The 25,498-nt window shown below is 40.2% G+C and overlaps 1 protein-coding gene across 9 annotated transcripts; it reads right to left on the bottom strand.

Annotated features, from left to right (window-relative positions):
* Positions 1–21,963, bottom strand: PTER (phosphotriesterase related). 9 transcript variants are annotated; one of them, XM_018075512.2, is made up of 7 exons: positions 17,773–17,977; positions 14,783–14,826; positions 13,051–13,158; positions 10,912–11,216; positions 8,275–8,540; positions 4,799–4,939; positions 1–1,296 (listed from the first exon to the last, which is right to left on the bottom strand). In XM_018075512.2, exons 4-7 carry the CDS (start codon positions 11,182–11,184, stop codon positions 1,086–1,088), a joined length of 891 nt encoding a protein of 296 aa, XP_017931001.2. In that variant the 5' UTR covers positions 11,185–11,216; positions 13,051–13,158; positions 14,783–14,826; positions 17,773–17,977; the 3' UTR covers positions 1–1,085. The 9 variants fall into 9 exon arrangements, with proteins under 9 accessions (XP_017931001.2, XP_017931002.2, XP_017930997.2 ...); XM_029961736.1 differs by lacking the exon at positions 17,773–17,977 and adding an exon at positions 21,844–21,963 and having other exon boundaries at positions 299–1,296; positions 10,912–11,388; XM_018075506.2 differs by lacking the exon at positions 17,773–17,977 and adding an exon at positions 21,323–21,341 and having other exon boundaries at positions 299–1,296; positions 10,912–11,388.
* Between the last annotated feature and the right edge of the window lie 3,535 nt (positions 21,964–25,498).

The raw sequence follows: 25,498 nt of genomic DNA, 5'->3' as shown, positions 1-25,498 counted from the left end.
CATTCACAACCAGCAGTGCGTATTTACTAAGGTGTTTATTGGGAAGGCTCAATACTACAAGATGTATATGGTCAAAATTTGAAGAAGCTTTTGAAATCAGGCTCCCACTGCTACTGGATAACACCATTTTTTGAATAGATCACATGCCCTGGTTAAAGTTAGACAAGAGCAAAGAACACGCTTTATGTAAAAATCACATATAAGGCAAACATTTCTTCCTTTTTCATCATATCTTGATATACTGATTTGTAAAGACTTATATCACAACCTTTGTTATAACTATTAGAACTCATTAAAACTGTATTATGTAATATATTTTGACTTCTGGTGTTGCATCTTTACAAAAAGAAGCTGGTCTGTGTCAAGTTTTACATGATCACTGTGAGATTCCAAAAGTCCATGATAAAAAAAATGTGATTAAAAAAAGACATCTGTAATAATACTGCACATAGTTTAAGAGATCATCAAATTGCTTTATTCAAAAATATATTTTTCCATGTATTTTTTACACTTTCAGTTAAAATTAAGTAAATTGTTAAATTATAAAAAAAATTACCTTTTTAGATTTATTTGAGATTTCTTTTGCCTTGTGTTGTCTACAGAAGCTCTTTAAAAGTTACAGACCTTTCATCAGCATTACTCAAAGAATACAAGGATAATGAGAAGATTGTCAGTATTACAAAGATTAAAATCAGCCCCCAGAGACAGGAAATTTAACTGAAAACCATAATTTCTTTCAAAGTCCAGGTGGTGCATCTTCAAAAGTAGTTTGGGGTAACATTCAATAATAGTATTAGATTACGCTCTTGAAACAATTATTTTAAAATTTCTATGGAAAAGATTTTGGGGTAGGCTCATATTCAGTAAATCACTCATGAACAAATTTCCAGAAGGGAGAAGATGCAGAGACAGTACTCAATTTTGATGTTCTAATTAAAAAGAAAATTTATAATCAGTTTGTTTGCATCTCCTTAATAATTTTCAGTTTCTCTGAAAAGAACCAAGTTTTAAAATGACTGCTCTCTGGAAAGAAATTTGAATTTTATCAAGCTTCTCTACAGAATAGGAATAATTATTCATTATTCCTACTTAAAAGTCAACCACCGCTTTGGATTTGCTAGGAGTATTTTATCAATTTTATCTTGGGATATGCCCCTAATTAGCATTTTAGGAACTATATTTTCAAAGATATGTGAATATCCATGACCTCCATATTTCATCAACCTGTTCTTGGTGTGCACATCATGAGCCATCAGAATTCTGTCTTCATAGCCTTCATCAATCAGTGTACGAATCCTGAAAAATTAAAAGCACACCTGTCAGTGAAAGTTCTCACTCTGCAACAGCACAGAAGCAACCAGGATTTACATTTCTTATATTACTGTACTGCTGGACTGTATTATAGCAGAAAATAGTTATTTTAGGTGCTCAGAAAACATACTCCTTATATTTACTTGAAATTAAAACACATTTTTTATTACATGAAAAAACCCCACCTCTGAAAACATACCACCACACATCTCAAAATGGAGAAGGAAAACTCTTTCCATTTGGCACATGGCTTTGCATTCCCAGTCCCATGAAGTTCACAGAGGAATTCAAGAGCTTCAGCATCACCATGCATGGGACACAGGTTTTATATACATGAGTAAGTAATAATTTCCTACCTAAACTCTTTCTCAGCAGGTTACTTCTTGCTGCCGTCACAAAGCCGATCCAATTACATTTGCTAATGACCAGACTGTGTGTGACAGGTCCTTTAAGAAACCTGGCTCAATTGCACAAATACTTCCACATCTTCAGTTAAATCCCATTTAGCAAACCAGGTTAATAAAAATATGAAGTTGCCACCATCATGTTCCATATAGACAGTTATCATCCAAACACATTTCAAAGATATTCATTAAGGAAGAACAGAAATAAGACTGGCATGGCACAGTGCTAGCATGTGCCAGGAAATAAGAGGAGAGAATATGGCAACCCAGCTGAACAGGTTTGGCAAAATGACAAGCCAGCTTGGAAAAAGAAGTAATCTGTCTGGTCACTCTCTTGTATCAGGACTTCTATAAGTCCTTCTGTTTCATGTTTCACTCAGGTAGCCTTAATCCTTGATCAGCTAATTTTTTAGAATTTATTAGGTGAGTCTGAACACCTGTATTACACAACTGTTAAGCTTCCCAGTAAGCTTCAGTGTAGTTTGGCAGTAGATTCCTGCATTGAAGCGGTAGAGACAGACAGACCAGACCTGGAAAGTGCTTGTTCCTCCAATTCAGTCATTTGCCAGCACTGTGAAATTCTGATTCTTACCTTCCTGACTGTGCTTTGATCAACAAGAAAACAGATACCAGTTTTATAAGTAACTACGCTGTATCTGAAAGCCCTTACTGTCAGTTTTTATTGCAATTAGTTATGAGGAGATACATGTAGCAGGATCTAATCAATATGGGCAGCAGGAAGAAAGCACATAGGATAGATTTTGGTAAAATATTATCATCTTTCAGAAAAAACCACCATAACTAGCGCCATAGAGTGCACAACACTATGTATACCATAGCATTACAACATCACAAGTATCTGCTCCAGCCTGAAATACAGAGAGACTATAGAATAGTATTATAGAATATGATGAGTTGGAAGGGACCCATCAGGATCATTGAGTCCAACTCCTGACCCTTTGCAGGACACCCCAAGAATCACACCATGTGCCTGAGAGCTAAATGCTTCTTGAACTTAGACAGGCTTGGTGCTGTGACCACTTCCCTGGGCAGCCTGTTCCAATTCTCAACAGAGAGTAAGAGCAATGGCACTGGGGGAACTAAGTTGTTTGCTGACCAAACATCATTCAGAATCATCTTCTTTCATATTTGGACTAATTTCATGGGTTGAGGAGGCATATGATCCTTTCCATTTCGTATTCAAGGCTCCTTAGTTTAGTTAGTACTTTCTTCTGACTCAAATTAAAACTGTCCCTGAACAAAAATCAGTATTTTACTTGCATTAGCAGTAGATTGCAGTCAAACTGCTGAAGTACACAGATGGCTAAACTGTGTTCAGTAGGTACATTATGACTACATAAGTTTATGTTTTGAATGGAAAAGACCTTAAGATATATTTTCCCTTATGTATTTTCATATAGAGGTCAATTTGATTTCTACCTCTCTGGAGCTGTTTCACAAAACAAAACCCTAAGGATATTGCCACTGCCATCTCAAGTCCATCGTGGGTGCACCAATATCCATTTAGGGGCACTTCTAACTCGAATGCACATTTTCACACCATACAATGAGAAGACAAACTTTTCGTCACTTCTTCCTGTGAACAGCCTGCAGCAAGAAATACTCAAATGCCAGAGAGTTTAAGGAGAGACATCAGTGGCTGAGCAAGTATTATGGATGGAATGAAAACTCTGCCACGGTTGAACAAGCACTTGTTAACCAAGGCATAGTCCAGTTCTCTATATGTATTCTGCAGTGCTTCCATAGAAGCTGAACTTCCATGGCACAGGAGAGGGGAGGAGGCACAGGAGAGGGAGCAACTTTATCCATTCTAAATGTGAAACCTGCAGATTCATTGCAACAGTTTAAAATACTGAGTGCCAGACTGAGAGCACTGTTAAGAGAGAGAAACTATTCCTAGTGTGAAAAGCAGCAGCAAATGCTTGGCAGTGAGTGGAAGAGTAACCACGGCACCTTCTTAGGAGGGAACAGTTTGAAAACAAATTAGTTTCAAGGTTAATCTGACAATGAGGGGGAGAGAAGCCTTGTCTGAAATGTAAGTGGAAGCTAGAATTTACTTCATTAGTGATCAGAGATCATAAAATCTTTCTCATCAAGGAGAACATAAGAACAATTTTTGACTCAGGAAGGTAAAAAGACACAGGCAGGATGGCACCTCGACCCTCAGAAACCTGCCACTTCACTGCTCACAAACACTGTGGACAAACAGCACAGAAGGATCACACCTCCAGACAGAGTGGAAAGAGTGAGGTGCCCATTCCCAGCTGATCCTACCTTCTCTCAGACAGTTTCTGCACAGAATGCATCTCCTTGGCAATACCTTGTGTTAGCACAGCACAACAGATTTGCTGTGCAGCTGAGCTGAGACTACAAGTGCTGATGAGAAGCAGGGAAGAGGTATCCTGCCAGTGGGGCCAATATTTTCACATTGTGAGTGAGTGTGAGGAGCATGAGAGCTCTGAGGAGACAGGACTTGCATCCTTCAAAGGAGAGAAAGGGCAAAAGGAAAGGGGGTGGAAAGGTGATAAAGTGCTTGGAAAAAAAAAGGCAGTTTTTCAGGAGAGAAGCACAGGATCAAATCCACCCAAAATAACCAGCAAATTTTGCTGGGTTAGCACACTACTGAGGAGATATAACAGGCTCAGATGACGCTTAGTAGCAGCACTAGGTTTCCAATGCTATGTTTCAAACAAAAGCCAAACCCTAACATAAATCCAGTATCACCACCCTTTTTTTTTAAACAGACTGCATAAATGCGGTAAATTATAAAATTCAACCAGATCAGCATGGAATTAGGACAGAGAATGAAGTTAAAAAAGCTTTTGATGTTCTTCTCAAGTAACTTTGTACAACACTACGATTCTGCATCTTCCTCTGCAGACAGAAGAAATGATACATGCTGCTCTAAGGGTGTGACTGCAGCAGGGGGAAATGGCATTATTCTAGTATGAAAGAAGACAATTTTGAACAGCAAGCAGAATCACTCTGTGATGGTCCTAAGTACCAATAATATGCTTTTGTCAATGGCCATACTATAGCTTAAACTGCATGGGAGCAGATACCTTGCAATTCTTTCATTGTCGCTCGGCATGTCAATATCAGGATGGAACTGGTAGTGAAGAAATTCTGTACCAAATAGGTCATATTCTAAATAGCATCCAAGTTTAGCAAATTCCAGAAGTTTCTTTGTATCAAATATGGTCCTGCAGAACATATATAACACAGAGTCAGCACTGTAAAACAGGAATAAAATATCTCATGGCATGAGGACAGTAATTTTGTGACCTCCTACTTGCAAGGAAAAAAACCAATAATCTAAGATTTAATTCATCTTTTGCAAAACAGGACTCCTACTTGACACATGCAACTTAAGCTGATACACAGCATTGTCCTTCTCATATTCATTTGGGATTTCATGCATTTAAAAAAAACAACAAAAAAAGCCCAACTCTTTCCCCATGAAATAATGAAAACATCTATGATAATCTTTAAATGGAAAGAGGAAAGTTACTTACTTTTGATATCATTAACCCTCTCAACAGACAACCTAACCAGGAAGGACATTAAAGGAGGAGGTTAATTCATAGTGACATTTAGAAAAAAAAAAAAAGACAATGGATTACTTACACAAGGCAGATTTACTTTCCCAAAAGACTTACAGAAGACAGCTCCATCCAGGGCTTGTTTCATCCATCACACACCGGTAATACACAACTTTGTCTTTAGTTTCTATTCTGTACAGTGATGTTTCTAGATTGCCATTAGAACAGCAATATATCATTGTTTGCACTGGGATCTGGCCAGAACGCCTTAAGGAAATGCTCTCACCAAAATATATAATGGCACTGTGAGTGCCTGGGACATGGGCTTTACAGCAGATTTGAAAAGTGAAGGAACAAAGCTTCTAACACATATCACTCATTTGGAAAAGAACAGCAACAGAAATAAGAGTTCTCTGGAATATTCTGGGTTGTCTTTGAACAATTTTTACCAAGTGTATAAGCTGTCCAAAGGAAACCAAAAACACTCAAATGATACAATTTAATCTTTATAGCCACAACACAATTTTTTCATCTAATTAAAAACCAAGTTTCCACAAGAACATCACAGTTAACCAAAAGGGCAGTAGTTAAATTTTTTTTTTATTACTGCAGATATTGATGTCACAAAGTAGTTTTGCCCTATACAATTACATCACAGTCTGTTGCTATGGAAATGACTGATGTCACACTTTCAATATTATGACTTAACAACAGGACTGAAAGTAGGAGGAACAGATGGGTTGAGAGAGACAAAACCCTTGTTCAAACAAGCCTGCCATCAGCAGGAGTCTAAGACTTGCCAACTGTAATTAATAAAAAATGTTATTTTAAAATAAATATTACAGTTTACAGAGACTGAACATTTATTACCAAATGATTTTTTCAACTGCAGAGCAAGAGAACAGGTTATTTTAGATCCAGCCCTGCTTGGTTCATGGGGAGACAGTTGCCAAGAGTATTCAGTCCTGGTGCACATAGCAAAAACACCCAACAATATATTTCAAAATCACAGCCCAACAATTTCTTTTTAAGACTATTGTCCTAATGAAGAGCTGGAGAGCTTAGTTTCAAGAGCTATTGGGTCCCATTGTGAGCTATGGGGATGTAGCAACAGCAGCAGTACCCAGCTCAGATTGTGGATCTCTGTGCTGGAATTGGATGTTTGGGCAACACTGTGCCTGAGCTGCCCTGAGCTCATGGAAAAGGACACAGTGATTCTGTAGTTTGGGCCTCATCTGTAAATCCCCATGGGGACAGCCACCAAACCATTATGAAGCCCATATTCAGAGCAGTTGCTGTGAGCCTTCTAACAAAAGCTAAAAGTGAATGAATGTTGATCCCTACCAAGATACCTTTTTAACCTTAACCCCTAATGAATGGCCAAAGCCAAGGCTCAATAGCTTTTGCTTCCCAGCCTTTAACTGCACCATATGGACACGTATTCCATTATGGACACTTGCTACCTTTTGTTCTAAGATGCTAAATTGCAAAACATGGTAGCCAGTATTTTAGCTTTACCATTTCATTGTAAATCCACTTGCAAACTACCATTCTGCCTATGTCAAATGCAGACAAGAAATGTGGAGCTATGTACAAATTTATCTCACATTTAAAGGACTGGGATGCTCCCACATGGATTTTTCTCACTGGAGGAGACTTAAAATGTTAAATGCACATTGGAAAGCCAAACTTCACAGTAGTTTATGTTATAGCAAGTGCCAACCTGAATGTGTGAAAGTAATGATAGAAAGAGATATAAGGAAATGTCATATTGTGCATCAGTGGCTGTAAGTGAAACTGCACCACTGTCTTGACTATTTTCCTGCTTATATTGCTTAACTTCCACCAACAAATTACTTAATTCTTAAAATACTTAATTCAACAATTTACTACAATGTATAAAGGCAAAAAACCCATAACTGTATGTTTATGTTTTATCAAAATGGTTGTGTAAGTACTGATATCTGCAGCTTTCTCAGTTGTCTTTCATTAGAAGATTTAAGTGATCAGTTTTTCTTTAAAAAGGGGAGGAAAATACAGCCATAGATACGATGGAATGCAGGCAAATACATAAAGGAAGTCTGTATCATTTATAAGTAAAACAAGGAGCTTTGCCTACAAAACACCTGTACCTCAATTTGCTACCTCTTAGAGCCTACAACTATCAGAAATTTGGAGCACAGTGTTGTTGCCTATACTGCACTCACACTGAGGGCAAACAATCCAATTGCTGAGAATCATATGACCACAAACAGTCTCCATTATTCAGCAACTGGCCAAATTAATCAATGCTTGGACATATTCCAGCTCACCGTGAGCAACACAAGGTCATACAAAACTGATTTGGTAATAGAGGCTGTATTTCTAAGCTGGAGACAAAAAAGTATCCCAGTTTCTCTCCATGCCTGATGTGGAGCTCCTGGGTTTTGTTCTTGAGAAAGCTGTAAGTTAGCTACCCAGACTACACCATGAACTATTCAAAACCCAACTATTCTCTTTTTAAGCAATATGTCTTCTGTTTGGTAGCAGAACATTAAAAATCTGCCTTCTGCTTTGACCCAGAATCCAGCAAAATCAAGTTTTCCATTAACTTTTGTGAGATTTTGGTAAGGCCCTTAAGAGTGATCCAGTTTTCAAAAACGCTAGAAGCCCAGCAACTTCCCACCCGATTTGGTGAGAGCTGCTCAATGTCCAATGCTTTGTAAATACAGGGATTTGTTCAGGGATACAAATTAATGGAATTCTGATTTTTAAAATGTGGTTACACTTACTCCTAATCTCTCTCCCAGGCTTTCAAAGAGAGCATTTAAAATACCAAAGTCTAAAAGCTGATCCTGACTGAAGTGCTGGACACCAACCAAGCTCTATAAAAGCACTTATTTTTAAGACAGTAAACTTGAAGATAATACTTTATGTCAACTATATCCAGCATAGTTCCGTAAACCCCAGTGAGCTGTGGCAACACTGCTGGATGGACAGCAGAACAGTCTGCTTACCTGTCCAGGTGAGACATGACCGTCTTTGAAGCATCAGCCCCAGCTTCCTGCAGAATGCGGACAATCTGGAAAGGGGAGTCGCTGCTCCTGCCAGGATGGATGATAACAGGGCATCCAAGCTGTGACTGAGCCTGTGCTGTTGCCTGGAGCACACGGTGTTCACTCTGAGTCAAAGGCCAGGAGCAACCTATTTCTCCCACCACACCACACTTGATGTTAGTCCCATCCGCTCCTTTGAGCACCTCATCAACAATAATGTTTGTCAGCTAGAGAACGGGAAAATGAGATTTTTGGTTATTAATACTATTTGTGTTAAATAGCATCAAATTTGGCCTATGGACACTGTACTTGTTATACTCCCAAGGTCTTTCTGAACTTATTTAATTAACAGCTGGGTATGTGAAAACACTGTAGTTAAAATCTGGTTTCTGTCAACTAATGTTATGCCAGCCATTCACTAAGACCAAAATAAAGAGAGAAGTAAATTAATTTAACAGTATCCATTCGCACATTTGTCCAGGTTTGCCAAGAACACTGGTCTACACATAATTTGTACTGTGATTCAGCCTGAGATAAGTTTTCTTTAAAAAAAAAAGTTAGTTTATTCTCAAACCTGTGCCTTGCACTCGTGAATTGGCTCCAGACACAATTCAATGTAATTTCTTGCAAAACAAGGGCTCAGAGAATAAGGAAACCTTGTCATTCAGACAGGGAAGGGAAAAACTCTGGCAAAGATCCTGAAGAGACAAATTTAAGACAAATCCCGCTTATGGGAATGTGGATGTAAAACAAGAGGAGCTCTGCCGACTTCAGGACCACAAAAACAAAGCTTATCTGACAAATTTACAAGGTCAAAATTAGTTTGCTTTTAAAATATTCACAGGAAAAAAAAGACATCAGAATCTCTTAATAAAAGTAGTTTGTTATAAAATCTTATTCTTTTCCAGAATAGGCCACATATCTTAAGCATACATTCAGAACTGAGCAAAAAATGGTTCTGATGGTGACCCGCCTTCTGGACTGGATGAAGTGCTCAGTACAGGACATCTGTGGGTTTCCATCAATCCCCCAAATACAGAAGGGAAACCTTTGCCTCAAGAAAACTATTTGTATCAAATTTCAAGTGATGGAAGAACATTTAGGAAAAGCAGGACTGTTGCATACAGCTTGGGCCAGCTAGGGTCTAATTTTGTTGGCAGCACTGCTCAAGTTTTGACCATTGATTTTTAAAATGAATTTGACTCATTTGTGAACTGTAACAGATCTTTAAAATTTTTCTCAACTCCGTTCATTCACATTCACAGCCTCCTGCCTTGGAGATTTCTGTTCCCTCTTGTCTCCATCATCACATTTTCTTAATAAAAGATGAATGAATATTTATTATTATAGGAATATCCGGGGACCTCAGTTATTATTAACACATTGTCTTGGGCACGATACAAACAACCTGACGTAGACTCCCCTGAAAAGCCTGGACAAATGACAGAGAGGAGAGATATAACACACAGCCTGAGCAGACCAATGATTTACAACTGACCTATAAATATTGCAATTATTTATGCTTTTTACAAGAATGCTGGGTAAACTCACTGGGAAACAATTAGCCAGAAGAAAAGACAAAAGAGTTAGCAAGGATATACTCCTTCCTTAAAAATAGTAAAAAAAACCCAGATAATTGGTGTTGTACCAGATGTCCACACATGAAATACTTTATTTTCCTTTTACTGTTGCATTATAATAAATCCCTCTGAGAAAATGGAGCTTAAGAACTGGAAATGCTGACAGATAACCCCAAGCACATGCAAGTAGTGCTGCTCCAGCTATATTGTTGCCAAATACCTTAGAAATCATAGGAAATAAAAGAACCCTCTAATATTGTCTTGCCTCTAATAAGGCATTTCTTTATTTGCAGCGCTGGGTGTCTATGTGGCCAACAAAAATCCTGTCTCCGTACAGACACCAATACAGCACTTTTTCACCTATTTATACATTTTTAACAAAGAAATTAATGCCCATTGGCTCTAAATTACATAATTCCCTTTCATTAACTACAATTCTATACACTATTGGTTATAAATCTCTTGTTGCTTATACTAATTAGTTCACACTTTTAGTCTTTTTAGTATCTTCTTCCTTTGGTAGGGATTTTCCAACACAAATACTGAGCCTTTATTAGCCTTCTTAGTTATCGGCTGGTTTCTGCAAAAGGTCCTTGTTTCCAGATGTCCAGCTTCAACAATACATCTTTCTCTCATGGGCTTTGTTCATTGAAGGATATCAGGGTTAACTTTAAGAAAATTTAGTTTTAGTACTTTTTCCAAGCTATCTTCTCAAAAAAGTTGCTTATGACAACCTTTTGCTATATGCTGGCTAAAAATGATTTAAGGCCTAACACACAACCTATGATTAATTAAAACAACTAATTAAAAGGTTAATTAGGATCATTAAACAAATCAGGAAAGTTATATAATTTCCATATAATTTCCAACAATATCACACAAGCAGTAATGCTGTTCCCAAGCTTTTCACATTGAGAACCTCTGTATTTCATCTATTTTGCTGGAACTTCTGTCCAACTTTGGCTTACCCAGGGATAATTCACAGGAGAGGGACACTCAAGCAATGGTTAAGACTTACCTGCTCCACTGTCATGGCCTGTGTTTGAGAAGAATGCGTGGAATCTACATAAAACCCAGCACCAGCAATAATATGAACTCCAGTTTCTTCAGCAAGTTTCTTCAAAGTATTCATATCCCGACCAATTCCTGTAGTTGTGTTTTCCACAATAGTCCCACCACCTGCTGCTTTGAAATGCAACAGCTCCTCCTTCACAGCATCTGTTTCCTGATACAAAAGAAGGTTTTCTTTATGGCTGTAGGGATTTTGCTTAATCCAAAACAAGTTCTTCATCTCAATGGGCCCATCAGACAAAGGCTCTTGGCCTGGAGAAGGTGGACAAAAACAGCTGCTGTAGTTCATAGTCAAGTGTTCATGAGTCAGTGTATAGCCAAGGCAGTCTGGCTCCACAGGGCCCAAGACAGTCTGCACTTTCCCTCTCAAGGAAGGCATTTTTCTTCAACAAAAGGTTAAAAAAAAATCAGATCCTAAAAGAGTCTGAGAAGGAAAAAGAGAGGAAACAAAACCATTTCAGAAAACCTTTCTCAGGCAATTTCTGAATTCCCTCCTCTCTCACACACATAACTACACACTGTGTGTATTCACCGGGATGTTTTCAAACATTGTTCGCAGCAGAGTGGTCAGGATGAAAACCAAGGCATTGATTTTACCCAACTGCACTTGTGCTGGTACTCCAGCAACGTAAACACATCACATTCCAGTACAAGGAAATCATCATCATTTACTGTGCTGCAGTCAGTAACAACCACTGTATGTTCATTTAGGATTCATTGCTCCTCAGCAGCTGTCAATTCTTGTCAGCTTGAGCCACCAGATGAATACGCTTGGCACCAAGGCTGAATATTTCTTACTGGTATGTTCAGTTTATTTATCTCTGTCCTCCAAGACTCACTGTCTCCCTCAGATACCAAGGAAGCTGTTTGTGTTTGGGCACCTTGTCTGCTCCTCTGTATGCAGAATGCAGGGATGAGGGTGATCACCTGCTCCTTTGGCTTCAACAGGGCTCAGGTTCTCCTGCAGCTGCATTGTGGAGGTCTGGAACAGCCCAGGACAACTGCTCTAAGGCTGACAACAGTTGCTAAAGATGTAGTGTGGCCCCCAAAGAGTGGTGGAGAAGTCAAAGTGCTTCACTGGCCAAATATTTTACCATTTAAGTACAGACCTTAATCTAACACAACTTATATGGCTCAGCATCTCAGACACTTTTTTATTCATCTCTAACATGAAGGAAACAGCGATATTTCTCAAAACCTTAAATGAGCAGTGGCAAAGACAAACATTGAGGTTACTGTCTGCAGTTGGTTCATGTCAAAGGCCCCTGACTCAGTGTAGGTTGGAATTATCTGCAGCTCTCCCTATTGGGATTTTGGTTGGTTTTTTTTCCTTTTGGGAGCGGGAGTTCATGTTAGATCTTCCTGATGCTAGTCACAAAGGCTTGAGGATATATAGTTAAAATCCCTAGTCAACCAAAATCATCAGTTATGAAACAAAATACATGTTTAATCATGTCCAGAGGAAAGGACTAACTAGAGCATGCATTATTGATTAAAGAGAGAGGTCTTTCCCATTCCTGTCTCCCTTTTAGTGAATAATGTCATAAACATGGGTTAGTTACTGGTAAAGCCCTCAGAGGACATTTTCCTTTTAACTGCTAAAGTTAATCCACCAGGATGACAGAAAAACTGAAATCTGAAGGGCACTGAACTCTACATATCAAAGGGCACAGGAACATCAAGACCTCTTTGGAGGTACTTTGATCTCACGAGAAGCAGTCACTGTCAGAGCACCAACGCACAAGAGCGACCGAGCCCCTGGAAAAGGCAGCTATCGCCTGCCTAGTGAAGTCTGTAGTGCTGGCAGTTATTGTAATATGAAAACTTGGCCATCCATAAGAAAGAAACGACTGACTGACTATGTTTACTTGCCTTGTGTAAAAGCAGACTTACTTATGAAGAACTGTTCTTTTAGGAATTTTGTTCTTAAACTAGTGTGTTAACTTGGTTGAGAAGGCAGAAGAATAATTACTCTCATAGAACAGACTGCTAGCTGATTAATATCATGATTTATTTTTTTTGCCAAATAAGAAGTGCATGATTTCAGAAAATATTATTCTTAAGCAAACAATTAAAAGCAAAATACCTGTCTCAGTCAGAAACTGCTGCTCACTGCAATTCAATTAAGCTGTCCAACCCAGTCATTAATTCCATCCTTGAACAAGGCTGGTGTTCTACAGAGCAACCTACTATTCTGGAGAAAGTTCAATGATATGAGTCATTCTTACATGCACAGCAAAGTGAATGACAATTCTAAGCGTTACCTTTGGGTTTTTTGCCTTTTTTATTTTAAATGTTAAATATCTGCACTCTGGCACTCAGTAAACCCCTGACAGCATAAAGAGTGATAACTACGCTCTGCATCAGAGACACACTTTTCTTTCCCCATGTTCACTGAGAATTTTCCAGTCAATTTATTAAATTAGCAAAACAAACCCATATACAAATTTTTCATACAATGAAATATACAAGTATTTAACTTCTTTTGATAAAGTTTGCACAAATTGATTACAGTCTGTTTCCTTAACAATTTTCCACTTCAGTTACTTAGTTATTTAATAGTGCAGTTACTCAAAAAGGCCACTCTAATTGAATGTGAATTTTTGCTCACTTTCAGATTATACCTTTGATGAAAAGTAGACTTTCAGTATTTGTTCCCACTAATTCCTTTCTGACACAGTTAATTTAGACTACCCTCAATTAATCTGGTTTGCCCATTATGAAGACCTGTGGTTGCACATGTGAGATCATCTTATAGCCTGAGGCTGCTGTCTTCTGATTTATAACAGCAGGAAACATCTAAAATTACCAGTTCCAGTGCCAGGTTTCTCTTGTAGACACAAACCTGTTGATTTTTAGGCTCTAGATTTCACATTACAGCTCACATACAGAATTTACAGAACCTTTTGATTGAGATGAAGGATTTTATAAATATAAGAACCATCACAAAAATGGAAACTGACACAAACAGCATTTAAAGTAGGTCTAATTTTATCTGCATGAAAAATATGATTAATATTAATGCTTGTGCCTGCTTACTAACACGGTTTTAGAAAGCCACTGCTTTTAATAAAAGAATTATAAAAAATAAAGACAGTCAACAACCTGTGACTGGAATAATTTTTAAAACCACTGTCTTGATATCTTCCCTACTGTCATTTACACAGACAGCCTACCCTGATTATGCAATAATGATTCATTATTCCTAATAAGATTCTTTTAGTGGAATCAGAATTTGAGTGTTTTTAAAACAGATTTTAGGTGTAAATAGCTTTTAAAAGAAGTAAAGATTGCTGCTTAGTTTAAGTATGTATATGTTACTACGAAAATCAACTACCATATGCTTTACTAACGACTTGGATGCCACGTTTTCCACAGAACTTTCTTCTGAAAAAGTTTCTTCTTTCATACACCAAGGACTGAATTCATATCACCTCATTTAGCCATCTAAAATGATGTATGTCTTTTACAGAGCAATCATCTAGACCATTTTCATAGTGGAGATGGAAAGACATATTCACAGGCAACTCATGCAGGCTATTTTGAGTGTTTGTAATAGGACAGGACAAGTTACTTTTTGTTATATTATCCTCTTTCCATGGACTAAGGAGGGAGCCAAGAAACAATCCTGGACAAGTATATTCTAGATGGTCCTACACAGGACATGTGAATTATGTTTCCCCAATCTTAACCCAGTCTGATGTGAGAGGGAAAGGTGCTGATTTCTGACAGAAGATAAGCAGGTATTATATATTTCCATATATGGAAATAATAGCTATTTTGGTTTTGAAAATCACTAATTTATGTGGTGGTATTACCAAGGTGCTCCTGCACAGACCAAGGCTTCTGTCCTCCAGATGCTCTATAAAGAGAGAAATAAATATTTCCTGAAAATTACATATTCAGACAAAAACAAAATGAGAACTGCCTTAAGATATAACCAAAACTTGTATTTTTTCACAACAGCCTTGAAACAATACCTTAACAGTTTTGTGATAAACTCTGGACAAATCTTTACAACCACCATATTTTATGTATGGTACATAAAATACAACTCTCACCATCAATTATTAAATATTGCTGAAGTAAATATTTTTCCTAGAGGTATTGTTAAAAGACACTTGCTGCTAAAAAGGTCATGGTACTGCATTCCTGAGTCTGGTAAAAACTCCACTGAGTTCAATAGATGTTTTGCCTGAATGCTGATGACAAGATTTGTGTTTCCGTTTTTCCCATCTGAAGTCTGTGCTTCAGTCATTGTGTCATTTTAATGGTCTTGTAATGGGAAGTCTCCTTGGGTTTGGATTAGTTGCTTCCTACAGTAATCTCATATTGCCGAAACATTATAATCACATAAACACAGCTTCCACATGCTAATGCTGCATTTGTTTTGATTCGGTAAGCACATTTTAATGGCATTAGCACAGATTCTCTGTAGACTGGTATGGGAATCATTTTATTGCCGTTACATTACAATGTGAGATCACAGCAACACTAAATCCAGACTGCTGTGACATAAAATTTACAAAAAAGCAAAAAGAATGGCTCGAGAGGTATTTACTGTATCCAGAAAAAGTTAAATATGGCTGCCATTCAGAAACAAGGGCTGTCCTGGCTGCATCAAGAGCATTTTAAGCAGGTCGTTCCTTTTTAACCATGCAGTGCTGGGAAATGTGACATAGTGCAGGTTCACTATATATTTACAGATGGAGGAAATGTTCTAAACATTCAATTCTACTTTGAGCAACCCCTACAGAGCATGGAAAAGCCACAAATTAGAAATATATGACACATCTGCAGGTAATTACCATTAGCTAGTCTGTGCTGGGTTATCTCACCGTTCCCCAAATGTAAACATTTTGCGACAAGGGAAAAAGTCAGCAAGATAAAGGAAGAGGAGAGGCAGAGCATAAGAGAACACAGGTAGACTATGTCAGGAAGAATTAAAAAAAATTAACTTCTCTCTTCTCCCTTGTTTCTGCCAACCCTGTAGAGGTTTACAGGGTGAAAGGAACTCAATACTGCCAGCACAGTTCTTCCTCTTCCTCAGCAGACAAGCAAGTTTTCTAACTTCTCCAACAGATGGGTGTCAGATCTGCTTCACCTTCTTCAAAACTGTATTCACAAGTGCTAATTACAGGACAACATGCCTGAAACATTCTCTCATACACAGGTTTCAGATAAGCATGGCTTTTTTGTTCATGCACAGCGTCAGGGAAGTGCAGCTACAGGGGCTGTGGAGCAGAGCTCACCACAGCTGGCTGGGTGAGAGCAGCAGTATGACTGGACTTGCATCTGCTCCAGCACAGACACAGGCTCACCTGCCATTTAGTCCAGCAATTACCTCTGTGTCAGTCCCTGCAAAGGTGTCCAACAGTCTGTGACGCTGCACTCCTGCACAGGCGCCCTTACACCACTACTAGTTTGTCTCTATGTTACATGAGACAACAGCTTATTTTATGTTGCTTTTGGGTTATTTTGCCCAAGAAACAGAATTTGAAAATGGGGTAAAAGTACTGACAAAATGCAAATTGCTGGGCAAACTTCTGTCTCTTCCGCAGAAACGGCAGATATACTGCTCTGAAGGTGACAGATTATTCTCATTAAAGTCTTAAATGTTCTTCCTCATCTTCAGAATTGCCATTGGTCAGGAGAGACATTGGTCTTTTTCCTCTCCCAAAATGGAACTATGAGATTATCATGATTTCCTGAACTTCAAGCTAACTCAGAAAAATGAGCCAAGGAAAATAATCTTACCTATTCAGAAGTAGTGGTTTTTTGTTGTTTTTTTTTAACTACCTTCATACCTGTTAATTAAAAAAAAAGTATCATGACAGCTTTTCATAGTATGGCCCCTTGCCTAGTGCAGAAGTGTACTAAGGGGACAAGGGCACACAAGTATGAACACAGGCATCAACACTGAGGCAAGGCTTTGTGTCCTAAGGAACGATGTCACATGGGAGAACTTTCATGCCTTGAATAAAGCTCTTATCAGAGAGGAAGGGAACACTTACAGTGCCTCTCCTACACAGAGTCCTGTCTAACCCCAAAGGAGCATATATTGCAGCTCTTCCCTTAGTGGGGCACCTGTGCTTTCCCACCTTTGGGAGGCTGTATCTTTGTGCAGTGAGTAAGAACTTCACCATTTCAGATATGTGTAATCTCTCAGCCAGGTAGAAATTGGCCAAGAGATTCAAAGCCTAGAGACCTCCTATTTAAATATTTTAAAAGCACCATCTATCCTTACCTTGCCACATTTTTTCACAAAACACACTCAGAGTAGTGGGTTAATGCTGTAGCCCTCAACAACCTACCTCTGGTCCCCAAACCATTCAGAAGCATATATTTCCTTAAGAAGCCAAGCTAAAAGAAACACTAAATATTGTTTTTCACTAGACTTTCTATATATGCATTGAGCAACCAAAAAATCTTTACACTACGGAAGTGAGAAGGAATACTAAAAGTAAGACTATATAAAAAGTTACTGTATGTGCTATGAAAAAAAATTAGGAGAGCTTTAGCCCAAGCCTTATATAATCCTACAGTGATAAAAGGAAGTCCCAGCAAAATATGCAGGTACACACACCACACCATTTACACTGCTTGAGTTACATTATATGTTTTACAGCCTAAAAGCAGTCACTTAAACTTTAAGAGAAATTTAAACACTAGTACACCTATGGGAAAGGCCAATATATTGATCCCCTGCCCGCAGAACCTCCAGAAAGCACACTCTGGGATGAGAAGCTGGGTAAGTGAGAAGCAAAGCTTTTAAATGCTCCCCTGAAAGGTACGTGAAAATTCTTACTGTGTATTCCCTTCGTGGCTCAGTTAGTGGCAGACAGACAGACCTTCCAGCTTCACCCGGTCTGAGGGTCACATATAAAAACCAGATTGCTTCCTTACATTTGAACTGCCACACCAGAACAAGTGCAGCCCCTCATACTGACCTCACAGTACAGAGGCCAAACCTTTGGATCAAAGCAAGCACATGTGCTCAGCATATGACCATGTATGCCAATAGTGATTTGCTCCAAGAAGCAGAATCTAAGCCACTTTGTACTATGAGCAATTTTTCAATTTGGTTAAAGTTTAGCTGTTGTGACTAGAACAGTCAGACTTCTATTTTACCTTATTTCTGTGCAGATAACAGTCTCAAAATCTAGGCTTCTCTGAGTAAAGTCACATTGAAGTTTCTCTTCCTCAGAGAGACCAGCATACCCGTAAGTGTTTTTTCATTAACATCTCCTTTAGAAGAACTTCAGGGGATTTTACATTTTGGGCAGCTTCCAAAATTACTCTCAATAAAAGGTCAGATAAAAATTCTCCTCCAGGGTCAAACATTACATTAATTATATTTTACATGCACACATAGTGTTTTTAGGCCAAAAATCAGAACTGAAGTCACATTATGCTATATGCAAATATGGGCTATGTCCTGCATGTTGATACATACATTTGTATTCTTAAGACTAAATGGAATCATAGTTGCTTCTCGTGGGTTCTGGGCTACAAGCACATATGCTCTTTCTTGCTAGGACAACAGGAAGTAGGAAAAAGCCTGTGCTTTTCAGAAATGGATATCCAGTCTTCATTCCCTCTAAATTTCAAATTTGAAACCAGTATACATCAAACACCACTCTTGCTGTTATTCTCATTGACTTTCATTAGTTTCGTCTCTACTTAAGGTCACATACACAGATTTTCATGTGAGCTTAATCATTTCAGAAAGCATGTTGGGTGGAGCATTATCATTCAGTTGTACAGCCCTATCACCAAGAGCCACATAAAATCACTCTATGATCTTTACATGCAGAAATAAGGAGAAAAGGGATGGAGGTTTAAGACACCAAAGAACAGGTATCACCCTTCTCACCACACAAATCTCTAAGCAATGGATGACTGATGTGCATTACTACCTCCTGATCAAGACTGGACATTACTAGCTAGCAAATTCATATGAATGAACCTCAAGGTTAGCTTTGCAACAGAACATACCAGTCACTGATCTACTGAGACCTGTGAAGGTGGAAAAGAGCATGGGGATTGAGTTCAGTGTTTCATTCAATATTGCAGATTGCAGCAACTGAGATAAGCAGAGACTTTCAGAAAACCACCTTCTTTACTAGTGAGTGACAAGCTTAGGTGTGCAGAACTAAATTCAATGTCCCACTACTGCAAACAACTACATCACAAAACTTGCAACCAATCTGAAGACCTACTGGAAAAAAAAACATCCTCAGAAAAGCCTCAGAGTTTCTACTGCTATTGTTCTTTATGGCTGCGTAAGGAAATGGAACCCAAACGCCCTTCTCAAGGTCCGCTTCTGCTCCAACAAGAAACTAGCCCACAAAAGAAAAGTTAGTGTAAGTCAAGGGAAAATGTAAAGGTGATGTGTGTAACTTAATGAGTATCTTTTAACTTAGAGACTGCCTTTACAGAGTCTGCATGCTTTGTCAGTGGTCAAAGTCAACAACCTGTTGCTTGCACAACTCCTGTTGTTTTTAAGTTCTTACCCCCAACGGGGTACAGCAGTGGAATAGCAGGAGCAACCAACACACACAATTAAAAAATCCTTGCTACCCAGTCTAAAGTGAATAACCAAGAACAAAGTCCTGCAATAAACTTTACAAACCACCAGAGTTTAAGTATTAAAACCAGTCGAACATTTCCAGACCCATCTGAAAACGACCCATCAGCCAGAAGGTACACAAATCACAGCAAGGAAAAGAGTCAAATTCCTTTCATTGGGTGAATAATCCTCACTGCAGTGACACTGGACAAGGCAAAGACAACTGTAGGATAAAACAATTCTCCTTTTACACTTTGAGGTAAGATGCTGAAAGAGCAGAAAAAGGGAGAGTAGTTCAGCAGTACAATTCTTCTTTGGTCCCCCCTCCTCCACAGAAATTAGTTCAGGAAAAACCCTGTGGCTTTGGCTCAACAAAACTAGGGCTTCAGAGTGTCTTAGAGACCTGTAGAATCACTCTTCTCAGACATCCAAGTTAAAAATTGTGATTTACTTGAAGCTGTCATATGAGGGATGATGGTGGTGGCCTTTCTTCTTGCTTCCATCTTATCCAAGTAGTTAAATACTTGTAAAAAATATCCCAGCTGTTGCTAGGATAAAATGCTTTTCTTGGATTATTATCCATGTATATATTACTATCAGACCAAAGACATGGCCACTCCTTAGAAAATTCTGAGGAAGCTTTCTAATTTGTGACCAGAAAATGACATTAAAGAAGAAAACCTACCCTACCAGTTTTGAGAAGATGTAACTTAGAACTAGGGAGATGGGACACTCCCTTCTCTTTCCAATATAGCTAGCAATCCAGTTATCCAGAAATACAGAAAATGTAAAAATGTTCAAAACTGCTCTGAATCAAACTAGGGACTTGAACCTTAGGTTTCCACAGATTTCTATTCTCCCCCTACCAGACAGGTGGCCAGTCTGATGAAAGTAGAAGTCTCACTGTTTTCATGAACCTTAAGAAGTCTTCGTTTCAGCTTGTTCAGTATTTCAAGTTTTGAAAGGTGGGAAAAACATTTTAGATCTACATCAAGTGAAATAAGGAACAAAATTCACAGAATGTTCAGAGAAATAGTCCTTTAATAAACACAGAACTCACTGGTGCCATATGCTTCACTATATACTGATTTTTATGTGTGAGAAACAAGCTGATGGCTCCCTAACCACAGAGGGAAGCACTGACACTTGTTCCTGCTCCACCATGCATTAATTTAATAAGTTAGAACTGGTCACCTACATAAAATATAATTAAGCATCTGAATGCCATTATTGCCATCTTTGATTACAACCACAAAAATGAATGTGACGATGGTGACATAATGGCAAATATTATGTCTGTTAAATTCCAAACCATGAGAGGCATTCCTAATAATAAATGACATTTATGTACTCTTTCATAAAACAATCCCAAAGTACCTGACAAAAATGATACAAAACTACCTATTAGAAGCATCACTTCACCCATCACTGAAACAGCCTCCAGCAGAAAGAAGGCAACAACCTTTCAACACTACAGAACATATGACAACAGAGAACATTGAATAATGTATTTAACACAAAGCAGAAGGGAATTCCAAACAAGTAAAACAAAATTTCCCAAATGCAAGTGATCTCTAGCTAAAAATTTGTTTCGTTCAACAGCTATGACAAGCCTCTAGCATACAGAAGATACCATCCCTAACAACAGACACCTAAAAAGAATAATTATTTTTACAAGTATCTCAGAGATCACATATACATTCAAATACTTGCTAGGTTCGTCTGAGTTCCTCACAAATAGGACTTGTATGCTTCAACTTGAGGTCAAATTCATCACAATACAAACCTGCTGCAGAGGGGTTGCCAAACACACAAGGTGACTGCCCAGCAGTGGCTTGGCTACAGCACTGAAGCGGACTTGGCAGGGGGACCTAAACCTCCCTCGTTCAGAACTTGCGCTCCCCTCCGCGCTCACCAAACCCATGCAAGAGGAGGAGAGAGCAGAGTCTGCCACAGCTGCGTCTTGTAAAGGGCAGCGCGCCCCAGGCCACGGAGAACATGCACAGTGTGCGAATCCCAACAAGGCTCAGAGGCAAGTCTGGCGCTTTGCCGTTGAGCCTTGTCAAGCTTAAGCAACTCTGGAAGCATCTTGCTCAGGGATACGGGTGCTTCCAGATGGAGAGTGAGCTGCAGGCAAGCTCTGAAGGTCCCAGTTTTGGATTGAGGCATTTGTTCCTTCCCAGAGCCACCCTCGGGGACTGTCGGGAGGGAAATACTAGAGGGGACGTAGTTCCAATATTTAACTTGTTATGACAGTACAAATATTAAAAATCAGCGGTAAAAATAGCAGCGTAGCTGCACTCACACAGTTAAGCCGCCTGAGCTCGAAGGTTACTCTGATGGTAACTATCATCTGGTCCTGTGAAACGATTTTCCAGAGAGAAGGAGGTGTTCATCCCCTGACACTGTCCCGGCCACGCTCTGCCCCTCGTCCCGGCGCCGCCCCCTCCGCCGGGGCTGGGCGGCCCGCCAGCCCTGACCCGCACCGAGGCGGCGGCCCGAGCCGGCACCCGCTCCCTAGCGACTGCCCAGCCCCGCGGCACCCGCCAGCCCCTTTCCCGCTCTCCGCCCCGGCTTCCTGGGCCGGTAGCGGCAGGGCTAGACAGCCGCTCTCGCCCCTCAACTCCGGCGAAGTTTCCCAGCGCCCGGGCGCGCTTGTCGGGACGCCAAGGCGCGCCCGGAGGTGGCATCTGGGCCCGCGGGAGGTCACGAGAAGCCCGCCGCCTCACCCCACAGGAAGAGCCTACCAACAGGCAAGGAGCCTACGCGGCCGCACCGCACCCCGGCAGGGCCCCGGCTGCCGGAGAGCGCTGACCGCCCACGAAGCGGGGGCGTGACTTTCCCGCGGCACGGAGCGAGTGGTTGGAGCAGGCCGGGAAGGGATGGCAGGGAGTTGCAGAGGCCGGGGAGCGCCGGCGGGGCGGTGCAGAGCGAGGCAGGGGGAGACGGCAGCGTGCCCCACGCCGGGCACTGGGACGGGATCGCCAGCGCATTGCACCACGGCCGGGCACAGGTGGACGGGCCTCCAGCGCTGCCCCACGGCCCGGGAGCGGGACGGCAGCGCTGCCCCTCTGGTTTCCTGCGGGCCCCGCCCGGCTGGCTGCCCGGCGCTGGGCCCCCTCCCCGTTCCCAGGAGCCCCGTGGAGTGAGGTGCAGCAGTGCTTTGTGCCAGTCTTGGCTCCAAGTACAAGTGAGAGTCGGTGGCTGTGAGCATCCTGCCTGTCCTTGCGCGTAACCCCTGTTTACACAGCAGGAAGTAGGCTGGGATCCACTGAGTCATTTTGGGGGGTTGGGAGCTCGCGCTGAATGCTCAGTCTTGCAAGTGGCAATATTTTCTAATTTGCCCTTGCAATGCAGGTAACTGGGAAGGTTGAAGAGGCGCTTCCCAGTATCCACAAACAGGATGACAATGACAGTAATTCTGGAAAAAAGTGCAGGTGCAAAGTCTGAAATGAAAACAGAGCTGACACCAAGTTAGAATCATCAAGGTTGGAAAAGAACCAAGTTCATCTAGACCAACCTTTGGCCACCATGTTAACTAAACCATAGCACTAAGTGCTATATCACTTCTCTGGACAGCCAGTTCTAATGCTTTTTAACCCTTTTAGTCAATATATGCTTCCTGGTGAAGAATTCACCTTCAGTATCCTTCACCCAGGATCTCAAAAGTATCTTATTTCCCTAAGGCTCACAACATCTTGTGTGGTACTATTCCATTTTATAGAAGGGTAAACAGATGCTGGCAACATGACCAGCAAAGGCACAGAGGACAGTGAACTTCTCTAGCCCTTACACACAGCCCAAGCTGCAGCAAAGTCACCCTGTGCACTGTGCAGACATGTTACCTGAAGTCAGGTGGGAGACCTTTTCTGGGGAGAGAGGCTTTTCTGGGAGAAGTACTTGCTCTTCTCGTTGTTATCTGTTCTACTTTGACTCCTTCCCTGTCCCGATTTGTACCAAGTTGGGGCCAGCACTGAGCACAGTGCCTGCAAATGGATTCTGGTCTGCCTGCTTTAATATGGCTTTTCATTGCCTGGGGGAGATAGATCCTAGCTTTTATTCAGATCCCGGATAATCCTGTGATGCAGAAAGTGAGTGGGCAAAACTGGGAATGAAAGCCAACGCATGCCGATGCTCAGGCCGTTTATCATCTGTCTTACAGCAAAGGACAAAAGTGGAGGTAGCGGATGAAAAATGAGGAGGGAGCCAAAGTAAACAACTTTAGAGAGGTAGGAGGTAAGAGAAAGTTGTGCTTTTATGAAAGTGATAGAGAAATGGAATTTTGTCTTTAAAAAAAAACCCAACCCAAACAAAAAAAAACAAACAAAAAAGAAAACAAAACAACAACAACAAAACACAAAATAAAAAGGCATTGTGAGAATATTAGAATCCGAGGGTTAGAGTCCACAATGACTGGTGATACTGGTGTGGGGAGGGCTCAACCTGTAGGGTCTCAACTGAAAGGCAAATTACTGCCTAGGAAAGGAAAAGTAAAGATGAAGACAGTGAAGCAAGTGAAATGCTTGGGATCTTTTGAATTAGCAGCCACTCACCATGTATATGCAGCAGTGATTAATACAAATAGATGGCTAGAGCTAAGCTGCTGGGATGGTTCCAGTTGTCAGTGTCACTTATTTTATTTGCTTCTCACATGAAGTCAAGGAAGTAGAGGTCCTGCAAAGATTAAACAGAGATACGAAAGTCGCTTATATTGCCTTGTATTTCAACGTGTTCATATTGCTGGGCAATCAATGCAGGAGAAATAATGTATGAGAGTTATGTTAAAAATAGTCATGCAATGCTTTATGGGACATAATTTGTCAGTGGCCATATCAAACCTGTTTTGAAGATTTGTGATGAATTTTACATAAGGCCTGTACTTCTGCATTTCTTTTGTGTTTTAAAATATAAAAGCAGTATTAAAATTTGGGTAGGTACAAAGTAAAACCATGTTCAATCTACATTTTTACACATGCAGAGTGAGCTTCTTTTTAAAGTAATCTTCACTGTCCAAAGCAAAGTTAGGTACTATATTTTTATTTTTTACGTCCTTGACTTCAACCTGCAACAAAACCGAGGTTTGTAAACATAAAGTAACAAGACTTTATGTCTTGTTCAGACGAGATGCATAGTGAACAGAGAAAACAAGTCAGCAGCTGGCAGAGTCTATACATATGACACTGTATTCAGAATTTAGGTGATATACAACTGTAGGTAATGTATCTGGCATTTGTATCAACTTTCCCGAATCTGAAAATCAGGCTATGGGCTTTTTATTGAATTGGTTACCACGTTAAATGGTTCAAGATATTGGGGAAACAACCCACTACCCTTGTCCCCCAAGCCCCTCAGCTATACAAATAGCAGCAACAACTGTCAATAACATCACAAGCTAAAATATCCATATTGCATAATTCAGAAAAAAGGAGAAGTAGTTTACTATTAAAAAAAAAAAAAGGTGTTCTTTGTTTTGTCAGTAAAGCTTGCTGTCAGTACAGTAGCTTTTGTAGAAGTTACAGTCTGCTCAGGGCTAAGTCATGCCTGTGCTTTTGTCCCTTTCAATCATGAAGTGACCAAAAGGGTCACTGAAGCCCATGTTCCTTTTTCCATTTGGGACGCTGTTGTAAAGTCTGTCAACTATTTAACAGTGGATACAAAATAAGGATCGAATACTTGCAGTACTTGAGCTTCAGTAGCATCTCTTTCCAAAGGTGCATGAAGAAGAGAGCGGATCAATAGCTGCAATGCCAGGTCAGGCTGACCCAGGGGAAAGTGCTCTCAAGGGACCATACCCAGAGAATGCAGAGGTCCCAAAACCAGGTGGGATTTCCCAGGGCAGAGAGGCTGTGACAGCCATTGCCACCTGGGTAGTTATGGCAACAGCTGAGCCACTGCACCGGGACCCTGGGGACTGAGTGATCTTCTCCAGACTGAAATCTTCTGCTCAGGGCTCAATTACTCA

This window comes from Manacus vitellinus, unplaced genomic scaffold (assembly GCF_001715985.3).
Source record: "Manacus vitellinus isolate BGI_N305 unplaced genomic scaffold, ASM171598v3 scaffold_3_pilon, whole genome shotgun sequence".
In the NCBI taxonomy this organism is placed as follows: Eukaryota; Metazoa; Chordata; class Aves; order Passeriformes; family Pipridae; genus Manacus; species Manacus vitellinus.
Note: the sequence above shows the minus strand (reverse complement) of the source record. Positions and strands in the feature narration are given on the sequence as shown.